The sequence below is a fragment of the Piliocolobus tephrosceles genome, chromosome 11 (genome assembly GCF_002776525.5).
Source record: "Piliocolobus tephrosceles isolate RC106 chromosome 11, ASM277652v3, whole genome shotgun sequence".
NCBI lineage: Eukaryota > Metazoa > Chordata > Mammalia > Primates > Cercopithecidae > Piliocolobus > Piliocolobus tephrosceles.
Genome location: NC_045444.1, coordinates 42,181,740 through 42,196,694, shown reverse-complemented (window position 1 = coordinate 42,196,694; position 14,955 = coordinate 42,181,740). Strand labels below are relative to the sequence as shown.

General features: G+C 38.2%; 1 protein-coding gene across 5 annotated transcripts in view; it reads right to left on the bottom strand.

Annotated features, from left to right (window-relative positions):
* Positions 1-14,955, bottom strand: part of GPD2 (glycerol-3-phosphate dehydrogenase 2) — a 148,813-nt gene that overhangs the window by 100,304 nt on the left and 33,554 nt on the right. For 2 of the 5 annotated variants that reach the window (XM_023217417.2, XM_023217416.3), the window contains exons 2-3: positions 9,626-9,740; positions 7,344-7,453 (exon numbers count right to left, since the gene is read on the bottom strand). The exons of 1 other annotated variant lie outside the window; for it this stretch is intronic. In XM_023217417.2, the coding sequence (XP_023073185.1) occupies positions 7,344-7,445 (102 nt within the window). In that variant the 5' untranslated portion in view covers positions 7,446-7,453; positions 9,626-9,740. The remainder of the gene's footprint in view (positions 1-7,343; positions 7,454-9,625; positions 9,741-14,955) is intronic. 2 more of the 5 variants (XM_023217418.2, XM_023217414.3) reach the window with 1 other exon arrangement.

Here is a 14,955-nt window from a genome sequence, read left to right as displayed (position 1 = left end):
GCCAACCAAAAGTTCGGCTATGTTTTTTAAACTCTGATGTTACATCTTTCTTATTTTCCCTGACAAGGCTAGGTCTACTTCAAATGTTCATATCCTACCTCAGGGGAAGGGAAAGAAGGATAGCAGATGCTGAAGACCTGCTATGTGCTAGGTACTGTGATCACTGATTTGTATGTATTGACTTAGTGCTTGGCAGAGAAAAAAGCCTGTGAGTAAAGTGATATTATCCTTACTTTATGAAGAAATTGGAATTCTGAAAATTTGTATAACCTGCATACAACAGGGTCACCAAAACCCAGTCACACTCATATAACAGACACATTCAAGAGGCTAAATGTTACTTTATTTGGGGTCTATTCAAACAAATCCTAAAGTAGATCTTATTTTGACTAGAGTTGATCATTCTTTTTTTTTATTTTTGGTTTTTTTGTTTTGTTTTGTTTTTTGCTTCTTGTCTAATCTTATCTTTTGCTACTGACTTTAAAACTTTTGAGTCATTGGTACTATTAATCAAAAAGCACTACTTTGTTAGAACTCTTACAAATAAGATATGGAGAGGGAGAAACTAAAATTACAAGTTAAAACAATGTTCTCAAAATTCCTGTTGATTTTAATTATCCATGCATCACTTTGCCTCTCATTAGCATAAATATTTTTCCTCCTGGGTTTTGCTGACACTAACAAAGGTAGTATAGGCTTACCTGTATTTCAACTCACCTAACACATCACTGTTATCAGGGTTTTTTTTCATATTCCCTTAATTAACACATATAACGGAGTGAACTATAGTATTTCCTAAGCCACCCACAAGCATAGAGAATTGATGTCTCTTACAAAGTGAGAGGCTATTTTGCAAATCATGAAGAGCCTGTCATCAACACCTATTACAATATCAACTTGCTCGAACATCATGACTTTGGGAAAGAAGAAATAAATTTAATTGCATTCCATTTCAAGCTAAAATGATACATGAAAATTCAGATAACATCACTGACTTTGGGAAAGGAGAAATTAGTTTAATTGCGTTCCATTTCGAGCTACAATGACACATGAAAATTCAGATTTACCTCCCCCCCAAAAAAGTTAGAGTTTTTTTCCCTAACATTAACTGTTTTTTAAAAAAAATGTTTCACCACAGAATTCCAATAAATGGCATTGATATTAATTTATCAAAGAGACTATATTCATGTACCTTTTTAGCAACATATCAGTTATATAAATCAAGTATGCCATAATTCATATAAGCCTACATAGAAAAAAAAAAAGAAAGAAAGAAACAGTGGGAAATTCAAGGAACTTCTTATAACAGAGAGGTTAAGTCAACAATTGGGCTTGATCTTCTTGCTCATCCTCAGATCAGGAAGCAAGGAGAAAGGAAAACCAAAGAGTGTTGGTATACCTCTCTTTGAGTCATTCTCCTATAACCTAAAATGAAGGATATATACCATTTGCTACTAATTCCAAAAGTTTTAACAAAGTATCCCTGAATGCAAGGTCTCCAGTGTCAAGAGCAACTTGCTTTCTGACTACAACCACACTTTATATTCACATCTTTTTCGGAATCTCATAAGAGGTAACACTTTTTGAAAGCTTCCTATGTTCCAGGAACTGTCCCAGGCTTCACTGCTTTTTAATAAACCTATGAAGGAAGTACCACTGTTATCCCTATTTTACAGAAGGGAGAAAATGAGGCTGCGAGAATTTAAGAAAATCACCTATAGTCACTTAGCTATTAAGATATAAAACTAGCTGTTTACAATAGCCAAGATATGGAATCAACCTAAATGTCCATCAACAGATGACTGGATACAGAAAATGTGGTATATGTATGGAATACTATTCAGTTATTAAAAAGAATGAAATAGGCCGGGCATAAGAGTTCAACACCAGCCTCAGCAATGTGGCAAGACCCCATCTCTATTAAAAAAAAAGAAAAAGAATGAAATCCTGTCATTTGCAACAACACGGATGAGCCTGGAGGACATTATGTTACGTGAAATAAGTCAGGCACAGAAAGATAAATACTTCATGTTCTCACTCATATCTATGGGCTAAAATAAATTGAGCTCATACAAATAGAGAGTAGAATTGTTAGTATGAAAAGCTGGAAAGGGGGTGGGGGAAGACAGGGAGAGGCTGGTTAATACACACAAAGTTACAGCTAGATGGAATAAGTTCTACGGCTTTGTAACACTATAGGCTGAATATGGTTAACAATAATTTAGTGTATATTTTCAAAAAGCTAGAAGAGAGGATTTTTAATGTTCACAAGACCAAAGAAATGATCAATGTTTGAGGTGATGGATATGCTAATTACCTTGATTTGAAATATGCACAGAAATATCATTCTGCATTCCATAAATATGCACAATTATGACATGTCGAATAAAAATAAAGGGATAAATACATAAATAAATAAAGGTAAGGAAACATACCCCAAAAAAGAAAAGTACAGCTAGGTGTTAGATGCAGGCAGTCTGCAGAGACTGCTCCAAAGATCACGCTCTTGGCCTTTTTGTTCTGTTGCTTATGAATGGCACACCAATCAATGAGAATTTCTCACCTCCCTGATTCTAAGAAGATCATTCCTCTCATTAAAAAGAGACCTTGAGAGGAATGATCTTCTTAGAATCAGGGTGCCTGTAATCCCAGTTACTTGGGAGGCTGAGGTAGGAGAATCACTTGAACCCAGGAGGCGGAGGTTGCAATGAGCTATCATGTCACTGCAGTTCAGCCTGGGCAACAAGAGTGAAACTCCATCTCAGGGGAAAAAAAAAAAAGAGAGAGAGAGATCTTGATTTCCATATTCTGAGGCCCACTCCTTGCCTATTTATGGTGCAGGGGGGAAAAAAATTTTCACATCCGGGCTTTAAGAAAGCTCTCAGTGGTTCTCAAGTTTTACCTCGGCTCACAAAGTTACCACACCTTCAGAACAGGTCATGGAAGGAACAAACCTAGAATGTGTTATGTGAGCAAGACCACTCTTCTGACCTGAATAGATTTTTGTCATATCAACCACATCACTGGGGTTAAAGAAAAGCCCACATCATCACATAAATTTTTCCAGTTAGGACCTAGAAGGTATGAAATAAACGTTAACTTAAAAAAAAAAGTTTTAAACAGTGCCGTTGGACTATAACGAAAAAAGACTAGGGTAGCCCTGTGTGAAATCCCTGCACTCCTTCCCACCCTATTCTCGTTTCATTCTCCCTGGCCACTCCCATCCCAAACTTCCCTTCTTCCTGAGGACTCCTCATGCAGCCCCGACTTTAATGCTGTCTACTTCTGTTGCTCAAGAAGGTTTACTTGTTCTAAAAGTATCCCATGACCCTTTTTCCTAATTTAAATTTTCCTCTTCATCTACTCCATTCTCCCACCTGCCTGGAATTAGAAAAAGGAGACTCCTCTATGAAGTGCTACTTCCTTTCACTAGACCTTAGACTAGATAAGATGACCTCCAAATTTCAACTAGAAGTTTATTATTAAACCAACCTATACTATATAGTGAATCACAATCAACTTGATCTAAAAAATCTCCACACCACCAGAGAGGCGTCTGCTTGCTCCATTCCCAGTGGGGTTGGGATTGGTTTCTTGAGTGGCAAAATGCTTATATTGCAGTACTAAGACTCTTGTTCCTTGGCATACGGCTGGTCTGGGGAGAAGAAAACTCAAGCTCCCTTTATGGAAACTCTGTCACCTGCTTATGGGTGGAAAATCAAGAAAAGGGGACAAGAAAATGAAGAGGAAGCCACTCTAAGACCACGCTAAAAGCCCTCAGATGCTTAACTGAGGAAGGCCTGGAATGTGGATGTTATCTGTGGCCACAAACCTCCTTCCTGGAGGTGGACACAAGCAAAAGAAGTCAGCCAATCTTCATCTCCTTTCCTCATCAACTTCCTTGTTGGAATTAAAGATTGAGGCTGCCCAGATCCAAAAGAATAATAATAATAATAATTGCCCTCTCCTTAGGCTATAACAACCCTCGCATTCCTCTATCTCTTCTAAATCTGACCTGTTTCCCTTAGAAAATAAAAATAATGAACCTCTAGAGTTCACGTGGCTCAACAGTGGGCACTAGTCATCATTGATAAATATAAGTAATAGCAATGTTAATAATATGCTTGTATGGAAGAAAAGCCATACTATGCAGTAAACTGAGACAAAAGCATCATTGCTACCACCTCTAACCCCTAACCTGCTCCCAGAAACACCAGTCTCCACAGAGGCCTCTATTCTTCCACCTACAGTGGCTCTGATTCAAGCAACTGCATTCAAGGTAAGTGAAACCACATCTTATTCAATTTCAATCTGTCTTATGTTTAATTAATTTTTAAAGAATATACAATCGTTTTCTTTACAAATGTAAGGTAATTTAACCATAGAATTGACTCAAGGTTTTCAGGAGCTGACCTGGCACCTAAACACTCATAGCACTATCTCATCACCAAACATGTTTTAACAATGTACCAACTTTTATATTCAATCCATTTGTATTTAGAATATAGCCCTTGCTTGTATTTCAGGGAAGAAGCTTTGTCCTGGGAGTACCAAACGGGCACAAGCCAGGGGCCAGGAAGACAGAGCATGCAAGAACACAGCAAAATGTGCCAGAACCAAAGTCAATAGGCTGCTCTCTAGGACATCAGGAACTTGGGGTTTCCAAACTAACTTATTCTTAATAAAAGGCAGTTTATCAGTTGGAATCTTCCTAGAAAACTAGAAAAAATATAAAAATACAGTAGGTAAATATACCTTTAACAAGCTAATACTTTAAGCATCACTCTGCAGAAAAATGGAGCATACCTAGTCACATTTAAGGCCCCAGCTTCTACAAACAAAAATGTAGCCAATTAATGTATCTCAAAGGGCAGATTTTTTTTTGACTACTGAAGTCAGGAAATTTCCCCCCAGAATGGCTCTGATTGGCAGATATTTTCTGAGAGAGGACAGCTGAGTTAATGGAGGCCTGTGGTCATTTTATGTCAATGGCTGGAATAGGTTGTTTCCTCTTCTCATTCTTGCTTTTATTTTTTATTTTTGCCAGTCCCTATGGCTACATCGCACCTGCTACCCCCCAAATACATGCTAATGGCAGTATCTTAAAGGGACAGGAATCACCAGAAAAGAAATGCATATAGTTGGATTTCTTATGCAACTCAATGATTGCATATGCCTGTAGTAATTTTTTTCAACAGAACTTGTCAGGTTAAAATTACAAATGACTTCAAGCTGCTGGTATCCATTTCATTTGGCTATTAGGGTGGTCAGGATATCTAACTTAGGAAAGATAAAATGACAAAATGTCCCAGGAATCAATAGGTCTTTATTTTGCCTTGATTTTACTGAATAAAATTCTCCTATAACTTGATGCTTGGGGCCAGAGTCTCTTCTGTTTATTCTATTCTTTAAGATCAATTATTAGAGAGAACTCAAACCAAAAAAAGGGATGAAACAGTGTTACCTAGGTACAAATTTAAGCTATAAACTCTGAAGTAGAACATGCTTACTGTGGTTAAAAGATATAAACCATATATAAATTTAGCAACAACTCATCATATTAGATACCGTGACCTTTGGCATTGGCATTTTTCAGTATCGTTTCAGATAGCACTGGTAAAGATGGCAGAAGTAATCTAATCCTTTAATGCCCATGTCACAAACAGAAGTGCGCTTCTGAAATAGCCTCAGCAGAAGCTACATCTTTTCACACCTGCTTTTAAGGAACCAAGGCAATCTTTTAGAAGAAATAGTACATTGAGCATGATCAGTGGATGAGGAAAAGTTTCAATACCAAGTCAGTGAATTAATAACACCATTGTATGTATCAAAACTCCACTATGCACCTAATAAATATGCATAATGATTATGTGTCAATTAAAAAAATAAAAACTGCAACATATATGCATTGAGAGTGATGTCCTCACAGTTCAGAATGCAAAAGAAAGACTAACACTAATCAAAAGACTATTACTAATCAAAAGACTTCAATATCACCCATCTTTAGCAGGAATCACATAAAAATTGGCTTGTTGGGTTTTTTAATGATAAGCCAGCAAACTAATTCTTCTTAATATGTGTTTGTATTTATTTATTTTATTGATTGATTGAGACAGGGTCTCACTTTGTCACCCAGGCTTAAGTACAGTGCCATGATCTCAGTTCACTACAGCCTCCACCTTCTAGGCTCAAGCAATCCTCCCACCTTAGCTTCCGGAGTAGCTGGGACTACAGGTGTACACCATCATGCCCGGCTAATTTTTGTATTTTTTTGTAGAGACAGGGTTTCACCATATTGCCCAGGCTGGTCTCAAACTTCTGGGCTCAAGGGATCTGCCTGCCCTGGCCTCCCAAAGTGCTGGGATTTCAGGTTTGTGCCAGTAAACCTGGCCACAATATGTGTTTTTAAAGCGATTCTCATTCAGGATATGGGATTGCAAGCAATGCACCTGGCTCTGCCACCTTGTAGCACAAAGAAACAGAAACAAGAGGTATAAGACAAACCATGGCTTAAAGGCAGCCACAAAAATGTATAAAATGAATCACTCAGTTACAAATTGTTTACCAAATTCCTCCACCTTCATCTTTGAGAAAGAAATGCACTACACAGCTAGTATCACAAAATGTCCTAATGACATGGGAGAAGGGGAACAAGAGACTGATACTAACTACTAAGGTGGTTGCCAGCATTTCAAGCCTCAAAAAAGAACAAAGCCATTCAGCAAAATTATTTCCTGGCATCAATTTGAACTATGGGAAGTCACAGTTGTAAGGTAAAGGAAAAAAAAGAAAGAAAGAAAAGAAACTGAACACTTTATAATATTTGGAAACTTCTTACCAACCCTTATTTTCAGGGCTTTCCTCCATTAAAATTTTTACCTAATACAAAGTAATACTTCATAAGTAACTAAACCTTGAGAAAACAAAACCAGGATTCAGTTGGGCCTTTTCTTTTCCATTTCCTTTCTCAGCTCCCTGCCTTCTAATAAGACAAACTTTTGGCAGGAACATAGAAGGTATCCAGACATTTCAATGAATTAGACAAGGAAAGTCTAAATGAAGAAACCCTGGCACTCATAAATGAAGCAGTCTTTTAAAAACCAAAGAGCCAAAACAGAGGCTAAATAATGCTTCCTGAAAAAGAAATTCACTTTTTAAAAAAGGAGATACACACAGTTCTCCAGGATCATTAAGGCACTGTTCTAAATTAGTATCTTTCAGATCAAACTGAGAAACTTCACAAGTATTTTCTAAACAAAACCGTTAGTGCACACACTCCCCATAGACAGTTCTTTAGCAGATTTAAGTTGCATACTGTAATCAACACAAGTACAGTTACTTACTTGTTTCCTTCTGTAATGAGCAAACTGAGAAAGTCCTAAAACAGTTGCAAGAGCACCTCCTCCAACAAGAATGGTCCCTTTCACTGCCTTTTGAAATGCCATTTCTTAGCCTACAAAGAGAAAAAAAGAAACAAAAAGAAGTTAATTGGGATAGTTATCGCATAACCATCCCAATAAGAAAAAGACACTGTGTAGATTATGAAACCATGTTAAACTAGAAAAGAAAACATAAAATAAGGAAACTACTAACAAACCAATGTGCATACTGCAACTCAAAAGAAATAGCCAAAAAATTCTAGACAAGGGAATTGATTACATAAAAGTTACTTTCTGATCCGACAGGAATTAAAGAAGGAAAAGCAAATTAAGAGACAACTGAGGATATTTAAACAGTATAAAGTCAAGAGAACTGTGAAAAGAAGTGTCACTGGGTATTTGACAAAACTGCATGCTATACTTGTAAATTTGTTCAACACCTAATCCTCTCCTCAAGGAGAACCAGCAGAAAGAAGTCTTGGGTCACTCAACAGGACAATAAACATCAGCCTGCTTCAGGTTATTTGGCAAGTGTTTAATTCAAATTGCGGTACAACTCCCTTCCCAAGTTTCTCCCTTTCGAATGAAGTTTTCACTACAGCCAAAAGCCAGCACAGGTATATTTCTATCATTGAAAGAGTCAGCTGGGCATGGTGGCTCATGCTCATAATCCTAGCACTTTAGGAGGCCATGGGGGCGGGCGCCTATAATCCCAGCTACTCGGGAGGCTGAGGCAGGAGAATGGTCTGATCCCAAGAGGCAGAGGTTGCAGTGAGCCGAGATCACGCCACTGCACTCCAGCCTGTGTGACAGAGCTAGACTCTGTCTCCAAAACAAAAAAGAAAAAAAGGAGTAGACTTTACAGATAAGAAGTCAGAGGTATTAACACCTTAATGCTTTCACAAACTGACCAATTTAACCTGCTGTAATTCCTTTCATTAGGGGAACTTAACAACAAAAAGAAAAGTTTTCTTCTAGCCAGAGTTGCATGACACCAACATTTTAAGAGAAAACCCTCCAGATCAAGCACTCACTGTATATTTGTGCTCACCGTATTTATATTTTTTTCTTTCTCTCATTTTGTAGAGACAGTGTCTGACTCTGTCATCCAGGCCAGAGTGCAGTGGTTCAATCATAGCTAACTGTAAAATCAAACTCCTGGGCAAGTGATTCTCCCAAGTAGCTCATACTACCAAGTGCATGCCACCATGCATGGCTAATTTTTCCTTCTTTCTCTCCTTTCTTTTTCTCCTTCCTTCCTTCCTTTTCCTTCCTCCCTCCCTCCCTTCCTTCCTTTCTCTTTCTCTCTCTTTTTCTTTCTTTTTCTTTTTCTTTTTTTTTCTGTAGAGACAAAGTCTTGTTATGTGGCCCAAGCTGGCCTAAAGCAATCTCCTACCTTGACTTCCAAAAGTGCTAGGATTACAAACATGAGCCACCCCGCACTTGGCTCCACTAAATATTTCTCAAGTTCTGCGTTGTCTTAGCTCTTAACTTTCTTTCCTCTCACTTGTTTTCCACTACTGGACTGATAATGGAATTTTCTAAAGTTTTGTTGAGGACTTAAAAATTATTCTTTAACTTTTTCAGAAACTAAAAAGATTGCATAAAAATGAAAATTCCACCAAAAATCCTTTTGTCTGCTTTTACTGTTAAACATAAAAAGATAACCCTGTGTGATCAACTAAAAAAATTTCTAGAGTTGAGTAATTTGACCTGCCTAAGACTTTCCATTCACAAAAGCAGGGAAACAGGGAAGCCACTACCCTATTTCCTTGTAGGGGTGGAGCACTGGCCTGTCTGGACAACATACCTTACATTCCACTGATACCTCCGAACTCAAGAAGATAATTTATTATGAAGGTAGTTTTAATTTAGGATACTAAAAAGAAGTATCTCAACAAAATTATGATACAGTTAAATATTTGGGTCCATATTGAATAAACTGTATCTATTATCATACTACCCTAAATAAAGAATTGCAATATAGTTGATTCTACAGAAAACTCATTTTAGGATACTATACATTATATACTGATATGTGGTGACATTTTTTAAATTTTTTTCTTCTGATCTCATTCTTCCTGACAAACTCCTAAATTCTAAAATTTGTCTTTTTAATTAAGATTTTTCCCAGGATTAGAGCCCAGGAGTTTGAGCTTGCCGTGAGCTGCAATTGTGCCACTGCACTCCAGCCTGGGAGGGAGAACAAGATCCTATCTCTAAAAACAACCTGTAAAGATTCTTACCAGGAAAATATTTCACAGGTATATGTACTCTGCTGCTGGAGGTCTCTTCTTTACTGTCCCTTTGCTGTATCAACCATCTTCTCTTTCCCAAATTATGCAGGACGGTTGGAGTATGCTGGCGAGAGACCACCATTTATTATTCAGTCAACCCTAGGCAAAACCTTACATCCTAGGTTGCTGGGATAGTAAAAACCCTAGCTTAGCAGGTACCCAGTTGTCATAGCTCACTATCACCCATCAAGGTACTGCTGTAAACGTTCACATGGGTGCCTATCACACAACAATGGAAACCCTAGCAGCCAGATAGCATGCTATCTCAAGGTTAACTGGGTTCCTCTGACAACTGGAGACAGAGAATAAAGTCCTAGTTCTATTTACTATTTACCTTAAACAATGCACATGCCTGACTCATAGCAGCATGGTGGTCCCTAGGATATGAGTGTTGTGACTGATTGACTTATCACTGCTTCTGTCTTGTTGATAATGTCACTGCTGACCTCACAAAGGATACCACACATCAACATGGCCAACTGAGGAATGTTATATATAGCACAGTCAATGAAAATGTTTCATTCTCAGAGGTGTTCATTCAGCCAGTTAAGTTTGAAGCTAGTATTTCCAAATGAGTGGGTCCCTATGTTCCCTGCCTACCTGCTAGTATTGTTTTAATTTGATTTGTCAGAGACAAAAACTTGCAGAGGATATTTTCCTGCATTTTCCCAATGAGTCACTAATACTATCAAAAAACTACATTCTCATATCATCTTGCAGAGTTAGCAATAATATCAACTATAATCAATAAAGAGTTTTCCTTTTTCAATAATTTCAAAAAGTAATGTATGCTTGGGGGCTCATTATTTCTAATGTGATCAAATACTTCTGTATGGTCATTTGGCTAACTAAAAAACAAAGGCAATAATCAGTCAGTTTATTATTTATTATTTACTATTTACGAGGTAACAGGTACTACTGCGCTTTTAATTCTTTATACACATCAGCTAACTTCACCCTCACAACATCTAATTTCATAAAAGGGGCAGTGGTAGTTCAGAGGAAATCGGGAATTTCCCCCAAAGTCACTGCCTAGTAAGTGAGAAAACAAGACTGAGTTTATGTTCTTGACCCCTGGGTGGTTCTGCCCTGCCTTTGCTCTCAAAAGGCAACTTCTCCCCAAAAGCTATACCATATTTTGTTGTCACTCCCAAAAGAAGGACCCATTCTCAAACAATCACCCAAATGTTCAGTCCCTTGGCATTTGGGTTAATCTCCAAGGCAATGAAGAAGTCTCTAGAAAAGTATCTACTAGTAATCTTCTGCCAAGTAATGTAAGAACTTTGTTGTAGGGTCGGGCACATTGGCTCACCTCTTTAATCCCAGCACTTTGGGAGGCCGAGGTGGGTGGATCATTTGAGGTCAGGAGTTCAAGACCAGTCTGGTCAACATGCTGAAACCTTGCCTCTACTAAAAATACAAAAATTAGCCAGGCGGTTGAGGCACGCACCTGTAATCCTAGTTACTTGGGAGCCTGAGGCAAGGGAATTCCTTGAGCCTAGGAGGCGGAGACTGCAGTGAGCCAAGATTGCAGCACTGCACTCCAGTCTGGGCAACAGAGTAAGATCCTGTCTCAAAAAATAAAAAATTTAAAAAAGAACTTTAATGCTGAAAGAATGAAATTTAGAATGATATAAACCATATGCTGTGGACATGTACCCATTTAACATTGTAAGGAGAAACGTTTTCACAATGATTACAAACAAAAAAAAAGATTATTTCCTTCTAAGTAACAGTTTTACCAGAAAACTAGCAAAGAAGGGGACCAAAAATACACACAAATCTTTACTAACTTCTGCAATAAATGTTCAAGGAAACCAGAGGGGAAAAAATATTTAAAAAATAGAATTAGCTTATTTATCATAGCTTCAAATCCATGTTTTAGAGCCTTTTAATTAAATCACATATATGCTGACTCAGGACTGGCTGCTGCATTGACACAGACCAGAGCTAGCGCTAATTCTTGCAAGGAGAACACCATTTGTTTAAGTAAAACCTAAACAAATGGTGCTCAACTAAATATATCTGTGAGATTATCAACTAACTGCCCACAAGGAATTAATAATCTATTTGTAGGATTAAATATCAAAGTGTGTCTTGTAACTCTGAACTCTGTCTTATAACTAGTTGTGCTATACTGAGTGTTTTAAATAGCCTGATCAAAAAAAAAAAAAAAAAAAAAACAAGGTGCTATATCATTTTAATGTTGCAAGAAACTGAATCTGACTAAAAGAATTAAAGTGAATCCTATCTTCAGTGAAGATAGGATTTTGGAGAAGAGTATTGAAGGGGAAAAAAAGAATTTGGAGGGGAGTGAGTAGGGAACGTTATAGAGAAAGACAATTGGAGGAGAAAGGGGAGCATAATGGTACGTTCTAGGCATACAAGTAGTTATCTCGTTCAGCTGGAGATGATGTGCAGCTAGAAATGCGGTTTAAAAAAAAGTCCAGGGGGCAAGAGAGAGGAAGACTGTGTACACATGAAGTAAGATATTTCTAGGATATCCTGCTGGCAATGGGGAGTAGAGGCTGTAGAGTAAGGAAGTAAGATGTTTTGTCTAATGCTCTGTAAAGACTACTCAAGTAGATTTTTGTGTTGAAGCTTACGAAGACAGAGAGACCAATTAGAGGGCAATGAAATAGATCCCGTGTGAGAGGAGAGCCTGGTTTAAGGCAACATTAAAGAGTGCAAATCTAGAGGCTGATGTTATGCAAAACTCTCTCAGGACTACACTCAATTTAGAGAGAATGACAAGACCTGACAACCAATTACAGGAGGCAGCAGGAAGAGACTGAACACAGTAGGCGGTTTTAGTTCGGGCAGCTGGAAAATGGCCCCAACATTTCAGTATTAAGATCTAGAAAGAGAAGCAGGCTTAAGGAAGAAGAGAAGCTCAGCTTGCAACTAAGAAAATTTGAGATCTTGACGGAACATCTACTCACAGAAAACAGCAAACAGATGGATATTTGGGTCTAAAACTCCTAAGAGTAATAGGTACTTGGGAAACTTTTGCCTAAAACTGACAGATGTAATTGCTACATAATAAAATGTACTTACTGCTAGCAAACAAAAACTAAATTTGCCACTACTCAAAGTTTGCTGACCCTTGTTTGTACCTGACTGCTGCAACTCATCTGGCTCAGCTGAATTCTTAGATGTCCTTGTAGGGCACCCATTATAGACAGTGACTTTTAACAAAGAACAACTCCTCACATCCTACTTCATGTAAATCCCTGAGTGCACCCACCACTTCTGCCTCCTCCCATTCATAGGCAAGGCAACTATGCATAAGCAAATTTATTCCAGAACCAGATCGCACTTCCTGGTCTCTGAAATCTCTAAAAAGTACTCACTCTCCTCCTCATCTTCCTGTCTTATCTTCTCTCTTCCAGCAGCCTTACTTATCAAAATACAAATTTAGCACAAGTAAGAATCATGCAAATAGACTGGGCCAGTGGCTCATACCTGTAACCCCAGAAATTTGGGAGGCCAAGGCAGGAGGATTGTTTGATATCAGGAGTTCAAGACCAGCTTGGGCAACAAAGCAAGACTCCATCTCTATTTAAAAAATTAGCTGGGCATGATGGCGCACACCTCTAGTTTCAGCTATTCAAGAGGCCAAGGTGGGAGGAATCGTGTGCTCAGGAGGTCAAGGCTTCAGTGTGCCATGATCATACCACTGCACTCCAGCCTGGGTGACAGAGCAAAACCCTGTCTTAAAAAAAAAAAAAAAAAAAAAAAAAAAATCAAATGTTGAAAAAAAGAATCCATGCAAATACATTTATCACTCCTCTGTGGAATAAGCCCTGGGTCCCTTTGTCAGAGGCGTGTGAACCAGAGGAACTCCATCTTGAATAGGAGCTGGGTAAAATAAGCCACCCCTTGTTTAGCATATAATCAAGAAATAACCATAAAAATTGGCAACCAGCAGCCCTGTGTAGTCCTTCTTTTATTCCTTCACTTTCACTTTATAGACTCACCCTTAAGTTTTTCTTGCGTGAGATCCAAGAACCCTCTCTAGGCATCTGGATGGGGACCCCTTTCCTGTAACACCATTATATTTACAAAAACTCTCCTATCTTTGTGGTTTCTTATATAGAAACCTCAATTACCTTTCTAATCCCCATGCTCTCCATTAGTTTAAGGAAAAAATGGGAACTTCTCAGGGTTTTGATTCTTATACCAGCAAAGAAGTAAGCGTATTTCTCTGCATCCCTTACAAGCATGACCAGTGGCAGAGAGTACAGCTCAAACATCAATTACAGAAGAGTAATTTCAACAACAAGGCTTGGGGCATGTATTCTCCAGCAAGACATAAAGGCATCCCATATTGCATGCCCATGTTTATTGCAGCACTAGTCACAATAGCCAAGATTTTCAATCAGCCTAAGTGTCCATCAACAGACAAATGGATAATAAAAATATAGTACATATACACAATGAAGTAGTATTCAGCCATAAAAAAGAATGAGATCAGGCCGGGCACAGTGGCTCATGCCTGTAATCCTAGCATTTTGGGATGCCACAGTGGGCAGATCACTTGAGGTCAGAAGTTCAAAACCAGCCTGGCCGACATGGTGAAACTCCATCTCTACTAAAAACACAAAAAAATTGTTTTTTTTTTTTTTTTTTTTTTGTTTTGTGGTGGGCGCCTGTAATCCCAGCTACTCAGGAGGCTGAGACACGAGGAAAAATAACTTGAACCTGGGAGGCGGAGGTTGCAGTGAGCTGAGATCACACCACTGCACTCCAGCCTGGGCGACAGAGCGAGACTCCGTCTCAAAAAAGAAAAGAATGAGATCATTTCATTTGCAACAACACGGGTAAAACTGGAGGACATCATGTTAAGTGAAATCAGTAAGGCACGAAAGACAAATTTTGCATGTTCTCACTCATTTGTGGGAGCCAAAAATAAAAACAAATGAACTCATGGAGATAAAGAGTCAGAGAGTAGGATGGCTACCAAAGGTTGGAGATGGTAGTGAGGTTGGGGTGGGGATGGTTAATGAGTACAAAAACGTAGTTAGAACGAATAAGATCTAGTATTTGACAGAACAGGGTGACTGCAGTCAACAATAACTTATTGTACATTTTAAAATAACTAAAAGAGTGTTTGTTGGAATGTTCGTAACACAAAGAAATAACATGCTTAAGGTGATAGATACCCCACTTACCCTGATATTACTGTTACACATTGCAAGCCTGTAGCAAATTATCTCATGTACCCAAAAATATGTATACATACTATGTACCCAGAAAAATTAAAAAGAAAAAAGAAA